This window comes from Heterodontus francisci, chromosome 3 (assembly GCF_036365525.1).
Source record: "Heterodontus francisci isolate sHetFra1 chromosome 3, sHetFra1.hap1, whole genome shotgun sequence".
Taxonomy (NCBI): Eukaryota; Metazoa; Chordata; class Chondrichthyes; order Heterodontiformes; family Heterodontidae; genus Heterodontus; species Heterodontus francisci.
Window position 1 is genome coordinate 75,023,099 of NC_090373.1, and position 25,579 is coordinate 75,048,677.

At 42.6% G+C, this 25,579-nt stretch overlaps 1 protein-coding gene and 1 long non-coding RNA gene across 2 annotated transcripts in view; one reads left to right on the forward strand and one right to left on the reverse strand.

The window, feature by feature from the left end:
- hs1bp3 (HCLS1 binding protein 3) overlaps positions 1 to 21,920 on the forward strand; it is a 119,459-nt gene extending 97,539 nt beyond the window's left edge. The window contains exons 5-7 of the mRNA XM_068023367.1: positions 6,530 to 6,678; positions 14,120 to 14,258; positions 20,298 to 21,920. Of these exons, the coding sequence (XP_067879468.1) occupies positions 6,530 to 6,678; positions 14,120 to 14,258; positions 20,298 to 20,535 (526 nt within the window). The 3' untranslated portion in view covers positions 20,536 to 21,920. The remainder of the gene's footprint in view (positions 1 to 6,529; positions 6,679 to 14,119; positions 14,259 to 20,297) is intronic.
- Positions 1,551 to 25,097, reverse strand: LOC137357214 (uncharacterized). Its single transcript, XR_010971155.1, has 4 exons — positions 24,996 to 25,097; positions 5,209 to 5,343; positions 2,553 to 2,580; positions 1,551 to 2,465 (listed from the first exon to the last, which is right to left on the reverse strand). It is a non-coding gene; the product is annotated as an uncharacterized lncRNA (long non-coding RNA).
- Between the last annotated feature and the right edge of the window lie 482 nt (positions 25,098 to 25,579).

Consider the following 25,579-nt stretch of genomic DNA (forward strand, 5'->3'; position numbering starts at 1 on the left):
TGTAGCAATGCTGCTGCATTTCTATGCAGGGAGCTTTTTCAGATTCTTAAAAGGCTGCAAGAAGAACATCTGATCTGACTGCAGTTCAGTATGCAGCCTAGTGAAGTATGAATTGGTAAGCCTTGCAACCGCTGCCTATCTGGCCCCTCTCTTCCTCCCTGTCGTAGTTCATCTGACGCCACCTTCACTTGCTTCTCCTCCGCAGGCATTCAGTGCTTCACCCAATTCTCCCCTTGACTCCCTCTTTCTGATTCGCTGACGTGGATTTTACTAGGCTGATGCTCGAGGCCTGGAATGCTTGATAGACTTGTGTTGGGCCTCCTCTCTTTTACCCTCTTCACGCTCCATGGTGCCAGTATTCTTATAGTGGAGAAAGAATAAGGACCAAGAAGTTAGCATTGATTATGCAACCAATGGCAAGGACCACAGTAACAGCTCTGGGTGTTTTTTTATTTGCGGCAATGAGGCAGATGTGACAGCCCTTCATTACTGACAAATGTAACATGCTAGCAACAGGAGGAAACTGAAGGAATTGAAATCTCACATATGGGTTGACCATTCTGGACAATGGATTAAATACCTATCCCACCTCATTAAGTGAGCAATAGTCCTCCGCTGCTGCCCACCACCACCATCCAGCCCCCGTGCCCCCTCGAGACATCCCAGATATCCTAAGGCAGCGTACTGGATCTCTGCCTCTCTCCTTGGTTTTTGTGCCCAGGAAATGGGCATTCCTGGTGCTAAAGGTCAGGCAGTGTCTGCCAGTTGTCTTGGCTTAAATATAGCTGCCTGGATGATCATGGAAATTACTGCTGCTTGTGTAACCATACTCCAGCATGAGTCAGGATGAGGCGGAACAAAAATTTGTTCTAATATTTCATCAACTTACTATTACAGCTGCAAGATTTATGGTAATGAAATAATTGCTTCTTTTATGCTTTAGGAGCGATTGTTAATGAATCCGAGACTTTAGTCATAATTTACCGGATGAACTTATCTGATGGCTATAAATACTTTTTCAAAACCATAATAACAGCTAGAGTCAGAATGTCAGTTTGATCAACTTGCTTGTTCCTGTATAACTGAACTAAAGTGGGATAAAGTGAAATAATTCTATTTCATTTTGTCTATTTTCCATAGTTGCCTTTTCTGCTGCTTTTAGTAGTTCTACTTTGTACCAAAATAGGCATCAGTGTAATTCTGTGTTTTTCTTAAAAACTTCTCACCCTAAACTCTTCCCCTGTTAAGGTACACAGTGTTAGTGGGAGGGCAGAGTAAGATGTTTCCTGGTTGAAGGTGCCAGCTGTATTTTAAACCCATGCATTCTGTGCCGACTGTTTCCGTTTTCATGTTGAAACCAATGGCAGGAAGGAGAGGGAAGGTCCTATTGTTGCATGATGCTGGAAGCTAGAATAAGGCAACTTTGAGGTCCCACCTCATCTTGTAAAACAAAGGTAACTGACAAACCTTTTTTAATAAAATGATTCAACACTTTACCATGGAAAGGTTGAGTGAAAGCAAAAGTAACTAGCTTTAATCTTTATGGGATAATTGTGCAATACATTTATTTATACATTTAGCCATTGTCTCTCGAGACAAGGAAGCCAAAGACAAGACAATTGTGCAATACATTTATTTTTGCTGCCATATGTAGATTTGAGAGGAATTTACCCTCAAGGAAAATGGCTGTTGATCATTATAATAGTGTTTAAAATGACAATCATAAGATTACAGTGGTATATCCAATTAAACAGGCATAACTATTTAGAGATACAGCACTGAAACAGGCCCTTCGGCACACCGAGTCTGTGCCGACCAAGAGCCACCCATTTATACTAACCCTACAGTAATCCCATATTCCCTACCACCTACCTACACTAGGGGCAATTTACAATGGCCAATTTACCTATTACCTGCAAGGCTTTGGCAGTGGGAGGAAACCAGAGCACCCGGTGAAAACCCACGCGGTCACAGGGAGAACTTGCAAACTCCGCACAGGCAGTACCCAGAATTGAACCTGGGTCCCTGGAGCTGTGAGGCTGCGGTGCTAACCACTGTGCCACCCATAGGCAGTACCCAGAATTGAACCTGGGTCCCTGGAGCTGTGAGGCTGCGGTGCTCGCCACTGTGCCACCCATAATTATTGAAGTAAAGATGTGAAACAAAATGTCTTCAAGACTTTGTGGATAAAAGGGTGGTGGGTGAATCTAAAAAGGGTAGAAATTTACAAGTTGGTGGCTTTTTTTTTCCATCTCAAAACACAATGACGTTGCAGCGAATAGCAGGCCAGACAATGGGGAACAGCACTGGGAGCCACTTAGTTGGAGTGGATTTGAGTGTTCCTGACACAGTGGCATTTAGCTGCATGTCCTTGATCTTTGTGTGGTGGCTGCAGGACCATGAGACAGAGCAGTGTTGTGCAGCAGAGTAGACTAGGACCACTGTTGCAGAGAGAAGTGTTCCACCTGTACTGACATATGAAGTGCAAGTTACGCCATATAGATGTTGAAAAAGACCCATGCAAGATGGAAAAAGTCATGACTGATACTGACCTTCCCATTCATGAAGACTTGGAAAAATCTACCAAGAAAACACACAAAATCGTGTCTGTCAATCTGTGAAACAGCAGTTAATATTCGTGCAGCTGATATCCACCCACTATCCAGGTGGACGGTATCATGGGACACATGCAGCATAAAAAACCAGCCCCTCATCAGTGACCCAATAGCAGAGGCTTCAACCTCCCTCGGGGTCAGTGCTCAACCGAATCTGCACTGGGCAGGCGGCCACCTACTCCACAAGGGGAAGGTGAGGGATGATGTGGTGTGATTGTGGCCATAGCCGCAGACCATGAAACCCATCACGTCACCTTGCCCACTAAGATCTGTTCTGGGAGGCACCTTATTTCTCCACTCAGCATCTCTGGAAACTATCCAATGGATAATCAAACTACACATCCCATTATAAGCTGTTCCCATTATACAAAAGTAGTAACTGATAGCTTTATTTGGGTGGGGATCATCAATATTACATTGTTTTGCATTTCTTGAAGCAATTTTCCAATCGTATTTTGTTAGAGTCATGGAGTTGTATGGCACAGAAACACGCCTTTCGGCCCACCGTGTCTGTGCCGGCCATCAAACCTATCTATTCTAATCCCATTTTCCAGCACTTGGCCTGTAGCCTTGTATGTTACGTTGATTCAAGTGCTCATCTAAGTACTTCTTAAATGTTGTGAGGGTTCCTGCCTCTACCACCCCTTCAGGCAATGCGTTCCAGATTCCAATCACCCTCTGGGTGAAATTTTTTTTTCCTCAAATCCCCTCTAAACCCTCTGCCCCTTACTTTAAATCTATGCACCTGGTTATTGACCCCTCCGCTAAGCGAAAAAGTTTTTTCCTATCTACGCCCCATAATTTTGTATACTTCAATCATGTCCCCCCTCTGCCTTCTCTGCTCTTAGGAAAACAACCCTAGCCTATCCAGTCTCTCTTCATAACGGAAATGCTCCAGTCCAGGCAACATTCTGGTGAATCTCCTCTGCACCCTCTCCAGTGCAATCACATCCTTCCTAGAGTGTGGTGACCAGAACTATACACAGTACTCCAGCTGTGGCCTAACTAGCATTTTATACAGCTCCATCATAACTTCCCTGCTGTTACATTCTATGCCTCGACTAATGAAAGCAAGTATCCCATATGCCTTCCTAACCACCTTATCTACCTGTGCTGCTGCCTTCAATGATCTATGGACAAGTACACCAAGGTCCCTCTGACCCTCTGTATTTCCTAGGGTCCTACCATCCATTGTATATTCCCTTGCCTTGTTAGTCCTCCCAAAATGCATCACCTCACACTTCTCAGGATTAAATTCCATTTGCCACTGCACTGCCCATCTTACCAGCCCATCTATATCGTCCTATAATCTAAGGCTTTCCTCCTACTATTTATGACGCCACCAATTTTCGTGTCATCTGTGAACTTACTGATCAAACCTCCTATACTCACTGTCTAAAACGTTAATGTACACTACAAAGAGCAAGGGTCCCAGCACCGATCCCTGCGGTACACCACTGGTCACAGGCTTCCACTCGCAAAAACAACCCTTGACCATCACCCTCTGCCTCCTGCCGCTAAACCAATTTTGGATCCAATTTGCCAAATTGCCCTGGATCCCATGGGCTCTTACCTTCTTAACCAATCTCCCATGCGGAACTTTATCAAAAGCCTTACTGAAGTCCATGTAGACTACATCAACTATGTTACCCTCATCTACACATCTAGTCACCGCTTCGAAAAATTCAATCAAATTTGTTAGACATGATCTCCCCCTGACAAAGCCATGCTGACTATCCCTGATTAATCCCTGCCTCTCCAAATGGAGATTAATCCTGTTCCTCAGAATTTCTTTCAATAGATTCCCTACCACTGATGTTAGACTCACTGTCCTGTAATTACCTGGTTTATCCCTACTACCCTTCTTGAATAATGGTACCACATTCGCTGTCCTCCAGTCCTGTGGCCACGAAGATGACACGAAAATTTGTGTCAGAGCCCCTGCAATCTCCTCCCTTCCCTCACACAACTGCCTGGGGATTTATCCACTTTTAAGCCTGCTAAAACTGCTAATACTCCTCCCTTTCAATTCTAATTTGTTCAAGTATATCACAATCCCCCTCCTGATCTCTACACTCACATTGTCCTTCTCCATAGTAGACCACAAACTGAAATCTGGTCTGGTAAAAGGTGGAATGTGAGCAATTATCTAATATGGTCACAGTTTTTTTTTCCCATTTTAACTGCAAGGGAAGGTAATGATGTAGTTCCAGAATGGGTGAAAATCAGGTGCAGATAACACTGAAAGGAAACCTAAAATGGTGAAACTACAACTTGGTAGGTAATAGGCCAGAATTTCCTCGAGCTGGCTTGACTTTGTCCGCCATTATAGACTCGCCCCTGCCCCCTCTAGCTCAAAGAAAGCTTTTGCCTGTTAATTTGCTGAAAGTGCGAGCTCAGATATGCCAAGCCCACCATGTCGTAAATCAAAAGACAAACCCTTAAAAATTGAGAGACTTGGTCAAAAAAAAATCATGAGTTGCTATTTTTCCTAAGTATAAATTGAAAGTTTATAAACTTCATTAGTGTCTTATTTAATAACTGGATTATATTCATCTGAAAATGCTTTGCAAAGAATTTTTAAAAAACCTACCTGTTATCACCGCCATGTTCCTCACTATTTCCCACACCAGCCAACAGAGGAAAATTGCCAATTTCTGCCAGTCTTACAATGCGAATCCAGCCTTACTAGGAACCGAGGCAATTGTACCTAAGCTGAATTTAAAGCCTGGGTTCCAAAGATAAATGACAAATACTTAATCAGTTGTACATCCCAGGTCTCCACCTCTAGCACTTCAAAAACTCTGGTGTCTGAGCAGATTTAAGTACCTAAAATAGGAAAATTGGAATGCTTCAGACTTCATGGATCTCGCTCATTCTCCTGTGTTGATGAATCCCATTCCTTAAAATAAGGCAGTAGGACAGGTCCATTGCACCGTCATAAGACGATTCAATCATAACCGTGAATTGGATCAGTACTTGAAGGGGCAAAGATTTGCTGGGCTATGGGGAAAGAGCAGGGGAATGGGACTAATTGGTAACTGAGTCAGCAGAGGCCAGATTGGCCAAATGGCCACTTTTTGTGCTCTATGATCCGATCTGATACTTTTTAGTACACTGCCCCCTTTTTAGTACACTGCCCCTTTAAGTTACAATATAAACCAGCAGCACTTCTAAACGGCACATTGATGCTGTTCTTTTATTCAGCCGTATGATTAATGATGTGAGACACACCCCTCATCGCCCTGCTTTCTGATCTATCTCTATGAACTGTTCCCTCAGCAATCACTCATTAAATCCAGACTGCTCCTCAGTCACTGCAGTCTCTGCAGAGGCAAGGCACTCCAAGTCTGACATTGACCTCAGGAAGCAGTGTATGGCATTTGCAAACAATTTGTTCTCTCTCTGGATTTGTTCTTACTCAGAGGAAACAAAGCTCTCCTACTTCACTTCCCCGCCCCCCCCAAATAAAACTAAATAGCAGCAGAGGCTTGGGAAATTGTGACTACAGCGTTTACCAAGCGCAAAGGCACTTTGTTTCTTCTCTTACATAGTCTGATGAGTGCTTCCATTTTTTTATGTTAAGTTTTGAAGATTTGTGTTTTAAAACTGAAAAGGAGTCCATGGATTTTGTTTGTTTACAAGGGTCGCTGGGAGATCTGGACTGTAATAAAAACAAAGTGCTGGAAATACTCAGCAGGTCAAGCAGCATCTTTTTTGAAAAAGCTAGTTATCCAGTGCACCTCATTCAGCTGGAACTCCTTTGGTGATGTTTCAATTATCAGACTGCTTTTTTAAAAACAAGAAGTACATCAATAAAATTAAACTTTGTAAAGACATTAAAATGTTTAAATTGTTTGGGGTATTTGCCCTTAATGACCTGATTCCCTAACATTCCGCAAATTTGTTTTCAGCTATAGATTGAAGAATACGGAGTCTTCTAACCAGGAGACTAAACTGAAGTTGACACTTTTTGATGAGGAAGTGGATGCTGATGTTTGCTTTTTTGAACCAGTGAAAGGTTTCTCCACGCCACTTACCATGAAATCCTCTTTCAAAGATGGTAAGTATTTGGTAAGTTAGAAGCTAATGACCAGTTGCATTTACTCCAATAAGATTACTTTTTTTTTTCTCTCCTTGCTCACATCTCAAGGAGGAATGTGAAAGTTGGTGGGGTGGAAGATGAGGACAAGGGGAACCAGGTTTTGGGAGGAAGGGGAAGGGATAAGGTCAGAAGTTCTGGAATGGTGAAGTGGAATCCTTGGTTGAGAAAAAGGGAAGACATATCTGAAGTACTGGTGTGGAAGGTAACATCAGAACAGATGGGACCGAGAAACCTGGGGGAAAAGGAATAGTGTTCTTTCAGGAAGCAGGGTGGAGGGAAGTGTAATCAAACTAACTGTGAGAGTCAGTGGGCTTATAGTAGAACTTGGTCAGATGAAGGTGAGGGAAGGGTGAAAATTGGAAGCAAAGTTCAAGAAATTTTTCAGTTCAGGCGTAAGTCCAGAGCAGCAATGCTACAGTCATCCATGTCCTGGAAGAAGAGGTGAGGGAGGGGACTGGAACAAAGAATGTTACAAATACCCCATGAAAAGGCAGGTTCCTGTAGAGATACTTTATATATTTGAAGGAAGCGAGTAGAGTTAAAGGAGAAGTTGTTTAGTGCTTTTTAAAAAATAAGTTCTACTGGGTGGAGGGGGATGATGGTGGATGGGGACTGGTTGGGCATCCATTCAAGAAAGAAATGGAGGGCCTGCAGGCCATCCTGGTGGAGTGGAAGTGGATATGTTTTTTTTTTAAATTCATTCATGGGATGTAGGCATCACTGGCTAGGCCAGCATTTCTTACCCATCCCTAATTGCCCTTGAGAAGGTGGTGGTGAGCTGCCAATGTACAATATTCATCTGTCTGCTATTTTAATGCAGGTATTAACCTGTCTTGTTTTGAATTTGTTTCAGTAATATTTATCCACTGATATCACCACCAATAATTTGTATAATGACTGCATAGAGGTATTTGTCACCTTTAATTAAGACTGCACTGGATGATTGTGTTGTCGGACCAGCTCATCCAGAAGCCAGGTTGCTACGTTGCCAAGTTTTCTGGGATAGCAGACATTATATTTGCTGCAGCATTAACATCTCTTTTTTAAGATGTTTTCTTTGCTTTTATAACTTATACTGCAAGGTTATATATACAGCAGTTTTCACCTGACTACAGAACTTTCATCTTATAATTTCTTGGGTACAAAAATAAGAAATAACTTGCCAATTTGCTAACTGTATTAGTGATACTATACCTGGACAGGTAGCTGTAACATTACTTATTCAGGAGGTTTTATCCACCAACAAAGTTTTCAGCTTTTAACTTGATGGGAGCTGGGAACATATTGCTTGGGATACTTTGGGATAGAAACTGGCTATGGCCCTTTTTAGGGTGCATGAGCAACTACATGCAGACAGCACACGCCTCAATTGAGAGGCCTGAGGCTCATCTAAGATTGGGGCCTCAGATCTTATTTTGTTAATATGAATGAACACCAGTATCTGTTATGCCTCAAGAAGCAGCTCACCCATTTCACAACATCAACTTTGGGCTATTTGCCTCACCAGCAGTGAGCCTCAAGTAAGTCCTGTTGTGGAAGGGAGTTAATGGGGGTTGGGGGAGGTGGCAGCAGTGGTGTGGGATGAGGGGAGGGCAATGGGAAGAGATGCATTCATGGATCAGCAGCAGCCGTTGGAAGTGGTGTGGAGCTGGAAAGAGGTTCTTGATCCACAACAAACCTAACAAGTAACTTGCTGTTTGGTGGTGGCCGCGTGCTAGACTGCATCCATGACAGGAAACCCTGAGTGGAGCAGACCTCTCGCACACTGCCCTCAAGGCACTCCAATTTAGCAGAGAGGTCCTAAGAGAGGCATTAGACATCTTGCATATGTTGATCCCCATTTTAGGTGACCACTCGAGATATCTGTAAATATACCTTTGCAAATATGGCAGCACCTGTAACACAGGTGCAGATCGATGCCTGTGTCGTTGCACCCTGAAATTGCTCTAGTTGTACCCGTTTTCTGTCTGGAAAATGGGCAAAACAAGGACCAGATTCTTCCTCGTGTCTTCTGGACATCCAAAAGCACTTCACAGCTCATTTAAATTACTTTTGATGTGTAGTTACTGTAGCATAGGCAAATGCAGCAGCCAAATTTGTACAGAGCAAAGATCCACAGCCAGAATCTCTGTTTTGGCATTAGTTGAGGGATAAATGTTGACTAGGAAAACGCTTCTGCTCCTTTGAATAATACCGTGGGATCTTTTCTATTCATCTGAACAGGTAGATAGAGCTTCTGTTTAACTTCTCATTCATTAACCTTCAACAGTGCAGTATTTCCTCTGTACTGCACTGGAATATAAACCTAGGTTGTGCTTGAATCCCTAAAATTGGATTTGAGTGCGACCACTGAGTCAAACTGGCACTGGAAAGTATCCTGAGCTTCACCCATAGGCTTGACCAAAACCCATTTGTGTATGTTACCATGGCATTTACCTTCAATTCTTTATTTCCAGAACAAAGCCAGCAGTCTGTGAAGTGGATTTTTTTTGCTCTGAAATCAAAACACGTCTGCACAGGAATAGTACATTTTGAAGAGACATTTTGCACGTTAGGCAGCAATGTGTATCCTTCTCAACATGTGTAAAGCAAATTAGCAGAGAGACACAAAGGACTGAATTTTACAGCCCCCCGACGTTGGGGTTGTGGCAGGGATGCCCGGAAAATACCTCCGGGAGAGACCTGCCATGGGCCTTGATGCCGGGAAGGCCCTGCCCCATTTTACTGGCGGAGGTGAGGTCTTGGGGCGGCACCCCAGCTGCTTGGAAAAATAAACTTAATTTAAATTTGTTAATAAATTGTAATGAATGAATAATTACCTACCTTTGCACGAAGGCTGTCCCGCACCAATATTTTGGTCGCTTGCCGGAAGTCCCATGCCTTCGGATCTCCATTTGAAGATCCAAGGCGGGACGCTGGTGGTTGAAGGGGGAGAAGTGAATTTTTCAGGGTGGGGGGGGGCTGGGTGGAGAAGAGTGGCAAAAACAAGCGCGATTGGTTGAAGGGATGGTGGGAAGAGGTTGAAGGTTAGAGTAGAGGAAGTTTGGGGGGAAAGGTCATGATCGAAAATCTACTTTTTTATGGGGGAGAGGACAAATAATAAACTGATTATTCACTTGGGGGGGGGGGGGAGGTGGGAGATGGGAATGTAAGTGTGAATAAAATTTTATTATTTTTTGGAAAATCTGTTCGTTTAAACATTAAAATGAAATGGAAGGGCATGAAGCCCTTTAAAAATGGCGCCGGCACCTGTGTGGTGTGGATGGAGCGCTCACCCCCTCTGTCATCGGGGACAGGCAGTCCGCCCCTTCCATGTTAACGAGCTGCCACGCAAAATATCTCGGCGACTCATGGGCGCACAACTAGCGCATGTGCCGTGCCTTTTTTGAAGCTCGCCACCAAGATCTCTTCAAGCTTCTTGTAATCAGGTTGAAGGTGCCCACCCCCAACTTGTGAATAGAATTTTTTTTTAAACTTATGATTTGAATTGTGATTGAATTCTATTTTTCATCTTACGTTATTTTTCAGTTTGACATTAAGAGGAAAGAAAAGTTTTAAAACTAGCTGTGTGCCTATATTCTTTAGTTCCCTTCTTTCTCTGGCACCTTATAGGTTTAAGGCAAATGGTGGCCTGTATGCCATGTCTTTGACATTAAAACCTGTTTTTAACAGATATTTATCCAAGATTATGAGAATTACTGCAACTTCAAGCTATTAATAATTTGGAACTGTTCAGTACTGATGATAAATCAACTATTACTATTGTCATGCAGGCCCCACCTGCCAAGAGTGAGGCATATTAATTTTGTCATATGAGCATTGATTTTGAACTTGCTGGGAAGAAGAGAAGGCCTGTTACAAGGGCTGCCAGACACTTAGCTGAAAAACATTTGCATACTAACAGACAGTGCTTGTGGAGACAAAAGTACCATTCCCTGACACATTCAACCCACAATGGGTTTTGATCACCAAACATTGAAGGTGTAAGGAAGAGCATTCCAGAGACTGCTAAGGTGATACAATCCACAAAAATCAGGACTGGTTAAACCAGCTGGTCACATAACTAACTGGCTGGTCCAGGGTTTTTTGAATTAGCCACAAAGTTTTTGAACTCTGAAAAAGACTCTCTGCTCCTGGAGTGAGAAGACCTCTCCTGTCTTCTCCCATCTCTCTCTCAAGCCTCTGGACCCACTGAAGACACATGAACTTCAAGAGTGAAAAGTCTCCTACATCGAACAAGGTTTAAGAAAAATACTGGGTCCCAACGAAAAGCAAGACCTACCTACAATCAAGGACTTTACAGCAAGCTCAAAGAACAGTAACCAAAACCATCTTCAGATATTGCCTCAAACTTTTCCACTTCATTTCTTCTGCTGTTTTCTGTCACCATCTGCATGTGTGTATCACGTATGCATGCTCGCATGGGCACATCATGTATCCGTAGGTGAATTAGAGTTGAAGTTTAATAAAGTTCAACCTTTTTTCTTTAAACCTATGAAAACATGCTTGGTTAGTTTCTTTGCCTTATAATTGGAAGTTAGTGAACAAGGATTCACTAAGGGGGAGCTCAAAATACAGTGTGTTTAAAATTAATCTCTGTTATGCTAAGACAAGGTGAAGGTTGAGGGAACCCTAGACCCCTTTCTCACCTGGTCATAACACTGTATTCATTCTGCCAACTGATCATACTACCATACGAATTAGTAGCAGAAGTAAACCATTCAGCCTGTCGAGCCTACTCCACCATTTAATAAGATCATGGCTGATCTGCTTCTGTCTCAAGTTCCACATTCCCATCTACCCCTGATAATCTTAGATTCTTGTTAGGCAAGGGAATCAATCTACCGCCACCTTAAAAATATTCAATGACCCTGCCTCCACCACCTTCTGTGGCAGAGAATTCCAAAGTCGCACAACCCTCAGAGAAAAAATTTCTCCTCGTCTCTGTCCTAAAAGGGCGACCCGTAATTTTCAAAGAGTGCCGCCTAGTTCTGGACTCGCCCACAAGAGTAAATATCTCCTCCACATTCATCCTGCTGTCAGGCAAGCCTCCCCACCTGCCAAGAATGAGGAAAATTAATTTAGCCACATGAACATTAAAACTTAAAATTGCAAGCCCCTGACTGGAGAGAGACATTAGCATATCAATAGACAAGTACTTCAAAGTACAAAGGAGCTATTCCCTGCTCCAATTTAATCCATAGTGGACTTCTGATTACCAGACGTTGAAGGTGGAAAGGCTAGCATTCCAAGTTAACTGCTGAGATGGCCAAATACACAAACAGATGTGGTTGGTCACATGGCTGGCTGACTGTTGGAATTTTTTGAATTTGACTTTCCATCAAGGAATTTGAAATCAGAAGGCTGTTTTTTCCTGGACTGAGAACATCTCTCTCCTGTTTGCTCTCATCTCGCTCTCACCATTTTCGGAAACCATTGAAGACATATGAACACCAAGAGAGAAAAGTCTCCTACAGTGAACAAGGTTTAAGAAGAATACTGGGCCCCAACGAAAAGTGAGAGCTGTCTACAATCAAGGACTCTACGGTGTGCTGGAAACACAAACAGTAACAAGAAACCCCCTTTCAGAGACTGCCTCAAACCCCTCCATTTTATTTTTCTTCTCTTTTCTGTCCCTATTTGCATGTGTGAATCGCATACGCATGCTAGAGTGGGCACGTCATATAGCCGTAGGCATTAATCGTTTTGGATTTTAAGTTTAAGGTTTAATAAATTTCACTTTTCTTTCAACCTAAAGAAAACCTGGTGTGCTCATTTCTTTGTCTTCTAATTGGAAAACTGTGACCAAGGATTCACAAAAGGGGAGCTCAAAATGCAGTGTGTTTAAAATTAAACCCTGTTACAATAAAACCAGGTGAATACAGTAAAATACCCCATGACACCATTCTCACCTGGTCGTAACAGTGTCAAGACTGTTCAGGATTTTATATACTTCAATCAAGTCTCCCCTCATTCTTCTAAACTCCAGTGAAAACCAGCCCAGTCTGTCCAAACTTTCCTCATAAGGCAACCCGCTTATTCCACATATCAATCTAGTAAACCACCTCTGAACCGCCTCCAAAACATTCACATCCTTCCTTAAATAGGGAGATCAAAACTGCATTCGAGATGTGGTCTCACCAATGTTCTGTATAACTGAAGCATAACATCCTTTTATTTTCAATTCCTCTCGTAACAAAGGATAGCATTCCATTAGCCTTCTTTATTACTTGCTGTACCTGCATATTAACTTGTTGTGACTCATGCAGTAGAACTCATAGATCCGTCTGCACCTTGAAATTCTGCAATTGTTCCCCATTTAAGGAATGCTGTGCCTTTTTTATTCTTCCTGCCAAAGTGAACACAGAGTGTTTGGAAGGACAAAGCAACCAGTCCCTGACGCATTCAACCCACAATGGACTTTTGATCACCAGATGTTGACTATGGGGGAGCTTGCATTCCAGGTTGACTGCTAAGATGGCCAAATACACAAACTGACATGGTCAAACCAGCTAGTCACATGACGAACGTACTGGGCAACTTGAGTTTTTTGAATTTGTACAAACAGTTTGGGCAGAAAGCTGTTTGCTCCTGGACTGAGAAGATCTCTCTACTGTCTGCTCTCATCTCTTTCTCACAAGCCTCTGAAGACACATGAACCCCAAGAGAGAAAAGTCTCCTACAGCGAACAAGGTTTAAAAAGAATATTGGGCCCCAACAAAAAGCAAGATCTACCTACAATCAAGGACTCTACAGTGAGCTTGAAGAATCATAACAACTCTTCAGATATTGCCTCATACCTTTCCACTTTATTTTTCTTCTCTTTTCTGTCTCAATTTGCATATGTGTATCACGTATGCATGCTAGCGTGGGGCATGGCGTGTATCCGTAGGCATTAACCAATTAGAGTTTAACTTTAATAAATTTCAACTTTTCTTTAAACCTAAGAAAGCCTGTTTGTGGTGGTTTCTTTACCTTATAATTGGAAAGCAGTGAACAAGGATTCACCAAGGGGGAGCTAAAAACATGGTGTGTTTAAAATTAAACCCTGTTACAGTAAGACCAGGTGAAGGCTGAAAGGGAACCCTGGACCGCTTTCTCACCTGGTTGTAACAATGGCTTAAATCATATGGTTTGATAAAATTATTTTGTAACAGTTATGGAAAGGTCACTAGTTACAGGAGTAGGTCTTACCATTTCCAGTGCATGTTGTAATGCAAACAACTTCATAATTCACCAAAGGCACTTTGCATATAGGATCAAGTTTTGGTTCATAGGAAGTACATGCTTGCCTATCGAAGCTATCTATCACATGGACCACTGGCAGAAATTGTAATATGAAAAATGTATATTATGAAGTGATAACTTGTCCGTTGACATGAATTCTCTCTTTCTATAGATGCTTTCAGATTATTTGAGGACCCAGACTTGGGTGAAACTGTCCGAACAGGTGACCCTTTATTCCTTCCAGCTGCCTACAATCTTAAAGATGGTGCCATAAATGTTAACCTTGATGAGGACACTGAAGAATTATTCAGGTATTTATTAGTTACAGTATAGTCAGTTCACTTGAAGGCAAGTAGGATTCATTATAAATGCTTTGCTGATGGTCAGTGTTACAAATTTTGGGTCGTTCTTGGATATTCCCAGGTACTGAAGTTGTGATCACTCCCTTAAGAAGTTAGTGTCTGCCACTGGTTATACTGCTCACTATCTAATTCTATGATCCTGTAACCTAGGGATGATACATTAGGATCCCTTTGTGATCCGGGTTGGATCCAATAGCAATTTGGCAGTAAGCAGACTGAATTGGTGAGATAAAACCAATTTGTTAAAGTTTCTTTATTTTAGACAGCAAATAAACATACTGTAACCACTGTAAACAAACCTCATTCTGTTTTCTTTCATTTCTCTCCTCAACATGTGCCCTGTTGTTTTTATGGGCTGGCTTGCTTCATTTGGGCAGTTACTTTCTTTCTAAACAACTTCTAACCTGCATTTTAGCAGCCAGTGTTGGGTCCAAAATGGCTCTTACATTCTTCTGTTCTACTTCTACAGTACGTCAGAACTGATTTGCTAAATCGCATTTCACATTTTTTTTGGTTTCACTTTCTACCGAGAATGCACTGCCTATGTATAACTTCAGTTATACATCTGGGGTCAGAGTAACTATAAAAATGGAAGCAGTAATTTAAAAAAAGAAATACTGGATGTGGCAAGCTGTTTTGTACAAGAAATCTGCTTCCTACACGAGTTGGAACTCTCAATATGTCAAGTACATTGTGCACAGGTATGAAACCAAAACATTCTATTGCAAACAAAACACTGGCTTTTTCATAGCTTGTTCGCTCAGCAATTTACACATTTACTGAGCCACACAGATTTTGTTTTATGTCTTTCAAAATAGGAATGATTTCATTATTTTGTTAAACCACTCACTGCTAATGTCACTTGCACACATTCTTTTACAAGTTTTTTTTCCAAAAAAGAACAAGAACTGTCTGCATCTCTCTATTCTCCATTCTATCAGGTCTAACCCTGACATTGTGATCAAACCTGATGACAAGGGTGGTGCTGTTGTTGTCTGGCGCGCCGACCTCTACCTTGCAGAGGCTGAGCGCCAACTCTCAAACACTTCTTCCTACTTCCCCCTGGACCATGAACTCGCTACTGAACATCAAGCCACTGTCTCCAGGACTGTCACTGACCTCATTTCCTCTGGTGACCTTCCCTCTACAGCTTTCAATCTCCTCATCCCGCAACTCCAGACAGTTGCTTCTACCTCCTTCCCAAAATCCACAAAAAGGACTGTCCTGGTAGATTCATCATTTCAGCATGTTCCTGCCCCACTGAACTTATTTCTTCCTATCTTCCTATATTTTCTCCCCAGTCCAGTCTCTTCCCACCTACATCCGTGACTCTTCTGATGCCTTATGTCATTTCAACCATTTCCGGTTTCCAGGCCCGACCTGTCTCCTCTTCACTATGGACGTCCAAACTCTCTACACCTCCATTCCCCACTAGGACAGTCAGAGGGCTCTCCACTTCTTCCTTGAAGAGAGACCCAACCAGTCCCCATCCACCACCACCCTCCTCTGCCTGGCTGAACTTGTTCTCACATTGAACAACTTCTCCTTCAACTCCACTCACTTCCTTCAAATAAAAGGTGTTGCTATGGGTACCCCCATAGGTCCTAGTTATGCCTGTCTTTTTGTGGGATATGTCGAACATTCCTTGTTCCGTTCCTACTTAGGCCCCCCCAGCAACACTCTTTCCGGTATATTGATGAGTGTATTGGTGCTATAAGCCCACTGACTCCCACCTTGACTACACTTCCTCAAACCCAGCTTCCTGTAAGGGCTCCATTCCATTCTCCCAGTTTCTCTATCTCTGACACATCTGTTCTGATGATGCTACCTTCCACAACAGTGCTTCTGATATGTCTTCCTTTTTCCTCAACCAAGGACTGCCCCACCCCTGCCCTCAACTGTGTCCGACCCATTTCCTGCACTTCTGCCCTTACCCCTTCCCTTCCCTCCCTTCCAGAACTGTGACAGGGTTCCCCTTGTCCTCACTTTCCACCCCACCAGCCTCCACATCCAAAGGATCATCTGCCGCCATTTCTGCCACCTCCAGCGTGATGCCACCACTAAACACATCTTCCCCTCCCTTCTCCTGTCTGCACTTCAAAGGGATTGTTCTGTCCACGACACCCTGGTCCACTCCTCCATTACATCCAAAACCTTATGCCCTTCCCACGGTGCCTTCCCATGCATTCACAGGAGGTGTAATACCTCTCTCCTCACCATCTACGGCCCCAAACACTCCTTCCAGGTGAAGCAGCGATTTACTTGTACTTCTTTCAGTTTAGTATACTGTATTCACTGCTCACATTGGGGGGAATCAAACACAGATTAAGTATCCGCTTTGTGGAACACCTCCACTCAGTCCACAAGCATGACCCTCAGCTTCTGGTTGCTTGCTATTTCAACTCAGCACCCTGCTCTCAAGCCCACATTTCTCTCCTTGGCCTGCTGTAGTGCTCCAGTGAATATCAATGCAAGATCGAGGAACAGCACCTCATCTCCTGATTAGGAATTCTACAGCTTACTGGAGTCAACATTGAGTTCAACAATTTCAGAGCATGATTGGCCTTTTCAAAAAAATTTTTAACCATGTGCCTGCCTTAAACTTGGTTTTTCATGTTTGTGCTTTTTGACAGAGCTGTTTATTATTCTTCCATTAACACACTGTCTGGATTAATGCTTTGTCTTTCAATATTACTGTTGGCATTCCCTTTGCCTTTGTCCCATGATATATTTGTCATTTAATCTCTCCTGCCCTCTGCCCTATCACACACCTTTCCTTTTGTTCTGTTCCCCCCCTCCCCCTTCACTTACTTAAAACCTATTACATTTTAACCTTTGCCAGTTCTGATGAAAGGTCACAGACCTGAAATATTAACTCTACTTCTCTCTCCGTAGATGTTGCCTGACCTGCTGAGTATTTCCAGCACTTTGTTTTTTATTTTGGATTTCCAGCATCCACAGTATTTTGCTTTTATATTATTGTTTGCATCAGTTTAGGACCACATCCCATTATGTCACCATGCATGTCACTCTGCAGTGTCTTACTAAATCTGTGCTTTTTGAGTTTGCCCAAATTAATTGAAAAACCCGGTAAACAATAGGAATGTAGAAATATAGAACTTAGGAGGAGGCCATTCGGCCCTTCGAGCCTGCTCTGCCATTTGATAAGATCATGGCTGATCTGATTGTGGTCTCAACTTCACTTTCCTGTCTGGCCCCATAGCTGTTGACTCCCTTGTCTATTTAAAAATCTATCTAACTCAGCCTTGAATAAATTCAATGATCCAGCCTTCACTGCATTCTGAGGAAGAGAATTCCACAGACTAATGACCCTCTTTGAGAAAAAAAAATTCTCCTCATCTCCATCTTAAAATGGCAACCTCTTTTTCTTAAACTGTGTCCCCTAGTTCTCATCTCTCCCACAAGAGGAAACATCCTCTTGGTATCCAATCTATTAAGTCCCCCTCAGGATTTCATATGTTTCATTCAGATCGCCTCTCATTCTTTTAAACTCCAATGGGTATTGGCCCAGCCTATTCAACGTTTATTTATAAGATAAGCCCGTCATCTCTGGAATTAGTTGTGAACTTTCTCTGGACTGCTTCTACTGCAATAATATCCTTTTTCAAATAAGGAGACCAAAACTGTAACCAGTACTCCAGCTGTGGTCTTACCAAGGTCCTGTACAACTACATTGAAACTTCCCTACTTTTATACTCTCTTTTCCCCTTGCAATAAACGTCAACATTCCATTTGCCTTCCTAATCACTTGCTGTACCTGCATACTAACCTTTTGTGATTCATGTACTAGGACACCCAGATCCCTCTGTACCACCAAGTTCTGCAATCTCTCTCCATTTAAATAGTATACAGCTTTTCTATTATTCTTTCCAAAGTGGACAAGTTCACATTTTCCCATTATCTTTTTACCCCATCTGCCAAATTTTTGTCCACTCACTTAACCTATCTATATCCCTTTGTAGACTCTTTACCTCCTCTTGACAACTTACTTTCCTTCCTATTCTTGGTGTCATTGGCAAATTTAGCTACCGTACATTTGGTTCCTTCATCCAAGTCATTGATATAAATTGTAAATATTTGAGGCCCCAGCGCTGATACCCTGTGGCACTCTACTAGTTACAGCTTGCCAACCTAAAAACAACCCATTTAGCCTTACTCTCTGCTTCCTGTTAGTTAACCAGTCTTTTATCCATGCTAATATGTACCCCCTAGACCATAAGCTCTTATCTTGCGTTGTAACTTTTGATGTGACACCTTATCAAATGCCTTTTGGAAATCCAAGGACACCACATCTCCAGGTTCCCCTTAATCCATCCTGCTTGTTACTTCCTCAAAGAACTCTAATAAATTAGTTAAATACGATTTCCCGTTCACAAAACCATGTTGACTCTGTCTGATCCCATTATGATTTTCTAAGTATCCTGCCTATAACATCCTTAATAATGGACTTCAGCAATTTCCCTATGACAGATGTTAAGCTAACTGGCCTATAGTTTCCTGCTTTCTGTCTCCCTCCTTTCTTGAATAAAGTTGTTACATTTGTTATTTTCTAATCTGCTAGGACCCTTCCAGAATCTAAGGAATTTTGGAAGATTATAATCAAAGTCTCTGCAGCAACTAAGACCCTAGGATGCAGGCCATCTGGTCCTGGGGACTTGTCAGCCTTTAGGTCTAATAGTTTTCCTGGTGGTGGTGATTGTTTTACATTCCTCCCTCCCTTTTACCTCTTGATTTTCAAGTATCTTTGGGAGGTTTTCTAAGTCTTCTACAGTGAAAACAGACACAAAATACCTGTTCAATGCCTCTGCCATTTCCTTGTTTTCCATTATCAATTTCCCAGACATTCTCTCGAGGACAATTTTGTAATCATATTGGAATACAGTTTGGAGGCCAGTGGTTTTTGCAAAAAAGAATAAAATTCATCTCAGCCACTATAATTAACTGAACTGGAGTTGCTACTAGGTTTGATTTGTATAAGCCACCAGTTCCTCTTACTAATCACCCATTTAAAAACAATGGCCGGAATTTTACGCCACTCCAGCGAGCCGGGGGGTGGCGGAAAATTGAGCGGGAGGCCTTCCCGGCCAGCTTCTGCCTCCGCCCCACTTTACGTGGGCCGCAGGGGGCGAGAAACAGGCTGCCCACCCCAGGCCAATTGAGTCCCTTAAGTGCCCACTTAATGGCCACATAAGGGCCTTTGCCCACCTCCACGGGTATTTTACCCATGGCAAGCGGATGTCCAGTAGATGTGAAAGGCTGCCCAGTGATACCTGGTGGCCCCTCAGTGCACCGGGTGGGGCGGGCCCTTACAGTCAGGCACAGGGTGCCCGACTGAAGGTCGCCCCCACTTTCCCAACCATCCCCATGACCTGAGACGGCTGCCTTGCCTCGCTGGGTCGCGACCGATTTCCCACGGCAACCCTTACTCACCTTCGGTCCTGGCTTCATGTCCTCGACTGGGTTGCAGTCCCAGCAGTGGCCACAGCTCCCGGTGGCACTGCTGGGACTAAGATCTGCTGGCTCGATGATTGGCTGGCAACTCAATGAGGTGGGACATCCTCCCTCAAATGGGTGGATGTCCTGCCTCTGAACAATTAAAGCCCATGGTCCTGTAAAATGCGGGTCAGATCCCCAGGCTGGTCGGATGCAGGTTCACCACTGACTTTTATGTTGGTGGCCAGCTCCCGTCCGCCCGACGTAAAATCCAGCCCCATGTTACTGGCCTGTGGAGCCCTAATCACTGTCACTGATGCATGTTTTGAGCAAAGAGGTTTTTTTTTGTTAAAATGCTGTTGATACAACCTGGACACCTAACTTGACACATGATTTGAATGACTTGTATATTCTTCACTGTTTCTGATCACAAAATTAACAATTGAAAGTGATGCATACCATGTTTTAAAAAAAAAAATAAGCTTGTCAAATTGGTAATATCACTAGTGTACTTTGTCCTCTTAATATTTTCAGAGTTGAAGATGACTTGGATAAATTACTGAAGCTGAGTGCCAGCAATAAAACAAAACCAAAGGTGCCAACTAAGCCAGCTGTGCCTAAAAAGCCAGCCTTGCCATCTGAAAGGAGGAGTAGTCCCACGGCAGAACCTGGTTCCTTTAAAAGTACAGTGGCTGACATGGATGAACTAGATATTCTGAAATACATTGAAGAGAATGAGACATTGAGTAGTGACACACTTGATCTGTTTTAAACCGATTCTCCAGCAGCACTGTAACAACTGCTTTAAGTATTAGCTGGCAGATAACCGAGCTTATCATAAACTCCAAATATAGCAAAACAATTTTCAGTAATGTTTGATTTCATTCATTAAGATTTAATTGAAAGTGCTATTTTTGTGTTTCTTTTTGAGGCAAAAGTCATTCAAGATGCTGAAGTTTCTGAAGCAGAAAATAAGGGGGTAGATTCTGAGTCCCTGCCTGCAGTTAGGTATCTGATCCACTGGGTGCGTGGATCAGAAAATTGGAGGCAGCACACTTCTTACTTTTCTTTTTCCCTCAATTCATGGTCATGGTGAGCAGGTACATTGCCCTGGGTGAGTATTTGGAAAATCTAACACATTTAAATGGACTATATATGTAGCTGGGATATAGAAAAAAGGCTGAACTGGATTGTAAATCAAAAGCAAGGAAACTGTGGTTTATATAGGTGATGTCATGAGTGCAACATTTAATGTATCAAATCAGTGCATTTCTGTATTCAGTCTTGGAAGTTAGAAATTCCTGGTGCCTGATCTCCTTTCAGAAATTCATTCAAGTGATAAACCGGGGTTTTTCTTTTGGCTAAATGCTTCACTTATAGGTGGTTGTTGTTACAGACCCACCAGAAAGCAACACCATCTTTTTTAAAACCAATACCTTATGTACCATACAAATGTACTTAAAGTACTGACCAGAATTTGAAAGTAATGCGGTGATTTCACTTGGCATTGGATACAGTACGTGCAACTACTATTCTGAATCACATTATTAATGTATTGTTTCTACAAGCTATTTGCCTAAAGTGTGATTGTAGATCAGATATTACACCAGCCTCATACCATGCATATTCCCTCAAGTGTTGAGACTAGAGGCAGTTGTGCACAGAGCTATACATCAGGAGGTCTCCATAAATCTCCATGCTGCTTGGTATCATTTTCAGTTCTGAGTGCCAATCTAGAGTATTCAGTAGCAGTCGGGCACTGAATTTCCCAGTCTGGGATAGTTTGCAGTTTGGGGTCGAGGCCAGATATGGTAGCTTAGCAGCATGGAAACGTGTACATCTGTTTGCTGACCAGAGCCTGTAGCTAAGACATTGCTCTGAACCTGGGTCTCCAGCCCAATCTCTTGGGTGGAGAAGCTATGTTATACAGCAAGACTACAGGAAACTAACATGAGGATAACATGTATACTTCTTGCCTCCATCTCATTTTTTTTTTTGCAATTTTCTTATCTCTTCAGTTTCCTTTGTCTCCTTTGAGTCCTTATGCGTATTTTCCCACTTTATTTGCCCTCATGTTTGAAATGTCTGAACATTTAGCTTTACTTGAGAGTAAATATTGTCCTCTGCAGATATTTCAATAAATTTAACTTTCGAGGATTCAGTTGCTGAATCAGTTGAATATGTCCTGCTAACCAGTGTTTTATGCCAACTCTTTGTGCAATAGGGAGGGATGGTGCATGGTGAAATAAGTAGCAGATATATTAAAATCTGGCAGCAGCATTGGGGGTGAAAACAGGCTGGGATCAGATCAAAAACTGGAAAAGGTTTGCTAAAGCTGTGGTTGGCCTCTGGGTTAGATACTAGTACCCCTGTCATAAATCATTATAAATTATTTCTGACCAACTGTGATGTTTATTGTAATATAGCTTCATCTGAGTATTCATTACAGCTACAGGGAAATTCTAGGCAGTGTATGTGCAGGACCGTATCTCCAATGCAGAAGTCCTCAAGGCGGCCAACATCCTCAGCATATACACCCTACTGAGCCAGCGGTGCTTGAGATGGCTTGGCCATGTCTGCCACATGGAAGATGGCAGGATCTCCAAGGACGCATTGTACAGCAAGCTCGTCACTGGTATCAGACCCATCAGCCATCCATGTTTCCACTTTAAATACGTCTGCAAACGTGACATGAAGTCCTGTGACATTGACCACAAGTCATGGGAATCAGTTGCCAGTGATCGCCAGAGCTGGCGGGCAGCCATAAAGGCGGGGCTAAAGAGTGGCGAGTCGAAGAGACTTAGCATTTGGCAGGAAAAAAGACAGGTGCAAGGAGAGAGCCAACTGTGTAACAGCCCTGACAACCAATTTTATCTGCAGCACCTGTGGAAGAGTCTGTCACTCTAGAATTAGCCTTTATAGCCACTCCAGGTGTTGCTTCACAAACCACTGACCACCTCTAGGCACTTACCCATTGTCTCTCGAGACAAGGAGGCCAAAGAGAGTATGTGTTAATAAATAGTATATACATATAATATAGTATAGGAGCAGTGTTTGCATTCTGCTGAACTGCTAAGTGTACAGTATTTTTTGAAAAACTTTTGTATATGATATAGAGCTGTGATTTAAACATTGTATTAGAATTTGGCAATTAACTTGTTTAGTGTGGTAGTATGAAGGCTGTTCAGAAGTCCTAACAAAGCATCTTCTGTCTACAAATGTAAATTGGAGTATTGCATGTTTCCTGATGGTTTAATCAGCTTTGCAGAGCAGAAAAGGACCTTGTTTTGTTCCAGGTCTCTGCTGAGTCAACTGACGTCAACCAGATGACAGCAAGGGCATTGCAACTGCTCTCGCCACCTGAGCTGAGGGGGAAATTAGGCCGCGCCCTCACATCCTATCTCTCGCTCCTATCCCTTGCACCTTTTTCTCTATGGACTGTTGCAAATGTCTCATGCATGAATGTAGGGTGAGGAGAAGATTAGGATTATATCTGAACAAAGACTCCATTCCTTCAGAAAAGAAGGAAAACATACCATGGAAGAAAAAAGCTATTCTCAAATTTAATGAATCTCTCCTTTCACGTCGCCGAATTCCTTTCCGCCTAAGGTAAAATCCAGCCCAATGTGTTCACTGTATTTAGTGATGGGAACATTTTTTAACAAGGATTGTAGTCAAATATCAATTCATACAAAACTATCTGAACTCCCTTCCTAACAGCACTGTGGATGTACCTACCCCACATGGACTGCAGCAGTTCAAGAAGGCAGCTCACCATCACCTTCTCAAGAGCAATTGGGGATGGGCAAGAAATGCTGGCCTAGCCAACGATGCCCACATCCCATAAATGAATATTAATAAAATCTGAAGGACTTGGACTTTTCTATGTACCATTAAATGTGTTTTGGGGATGTACACTTTATGTTCCATCAGAAGGGTACCCTTCCTAAACTGGTGGTATTGTGGGAGAGTTTTCCACAATCTGCAGGGAAAATAACAGGAATTACTACTGGAGTTTTTTAAATAACTTTTCATTTTTCAGCTATTGTGCATATCCCAATTTTGTCACCCTGCTCTAATGTCTGGAGTGAAGTAGGCTTTCCTGTGTATATCGTTTAATGTCTGTTAACTTTGCTTTGGGGGAACAAAAGTACCTTATCTTTCAGTTAGGCACTCTATAGCGCTCTGGACTCAACATTGAATTCAACAACTTCAGACCACAACTGCCATTTTGATTTATTTTCTTTACCGTGTACTAATCTTCAACTTGTTTTTCATGTTTTTGCTTTCGAACAGAGCTATTCATTTATTCTGCCATTAATGCTCTCTGGACAAATGTTTAGTCTTTTATTACAGCTATTACTACTCCCTTTGCCTTATGTTCCATGACATCTCTGTCATTTAATCTCTCCTGCCCTCCACCCCATCACACACCTTCCCTTTTGTTGTTCTTCCAGCACCCCCCCCCCCCCCCACCCCCCCCCACCACCACCCCTTTCACTTGCTCAAAGCCTATTTCATTTCTAACCTTTGCCAGTTCTGATGAAAGGTCACAGACCTGAAACGTTAACTTTGTTTCTCTCTCCACAGATGCTGCCGGACCTGCTGAGTACTTCCAGCACTTTGTTTTTAGTACATAAAACTTAAGATGTGTTAAAGCGAGACAAGTCCAAAATAAATTTTATAGTTAAGAGATCTCTCTCTAACACCACTTCGTTTCAAAGTGACTGGAAGCATTGTTTGTTGTTTGGTGGATGGGAAGTTTGTTATAAAGCTATAAGCACGTTTGAGATATTCCAATAATGCTATAGACTGTAGAAGAACATTTGCTTTTCTCCTCTCAGCTGGGCCAGTTTACTTCCCTGCTCATGTAGTAGGATGGAAACACAGATCAGCCACTACTAATCACTGATTGACTGACTAACTGGCTGGAAAACACAGCTATCTGGTGGTTAAATGAAGACTGGGTCAGCTTTGCCGATGGCTAACACTAAATTGGTTCACGCTTAGAAGGTACTCACACCACAACAAGAGCATCATTAGTGCCCATCTGCCCAATCTGGCACCTGCCTACTTTAAGGAAGAGGCCTGCCCCACCTACACCTCCTGCTCACTGGTAGAGCCACTGTTGCCCATCTGGAAGCTCGTATGCCTCCTTTCACTGAGTGTACCAGCCCCTTGCATTACAGTGGGTCCTGAATGAGACTAGAAAACAAGAAATACAACACTTACTTGGTAAAGTGTGGGCAGACTTTATGACCCTTACAAGGCAGGCTGGGAAAGATGGGTCCTTGCTATTTTCCCTTGTATTCCGACAGTGCTACAGCAATGTTCTAATTGGGCCCTGAAAGAACAAAGTACAATTTTTCTGTCATTGATTGGCAGACTTTTGCTTCATGTGTGAAATTTTGGTGTCTGTTCATAAATTTCTAGCTACTGGTTTAAAAAGTCTTGTTCCTGCTCAGTTCTGAGGAGATGTAAGCACACACCTAATAAAGGTTATTTTAAATAAAAAGCAATAGAGTCTCTGTTTGTTAGAAAAACACAATTTAGTAAAAGTATACATAGCTTACAGTGTACATGTCTATTTCTAAGAAATATAGCACTTGACTGTCTAGAAATTCTCCCCTCTCAACAATGCAACTCTCAGTAATTCTATAGTATAGAGATAAAATGGTGCTGGTAGCTCGGAGCATGATTCTTGGTCTCTGGCGTCACACATCAGTCAATAACAGGATAGAGCTGTCTCCACAGCCTTCCAGACTGCAATGAGCAGTAACAAGTCATTGTTCTGCTCAGGAAATTCGGCGTCTATG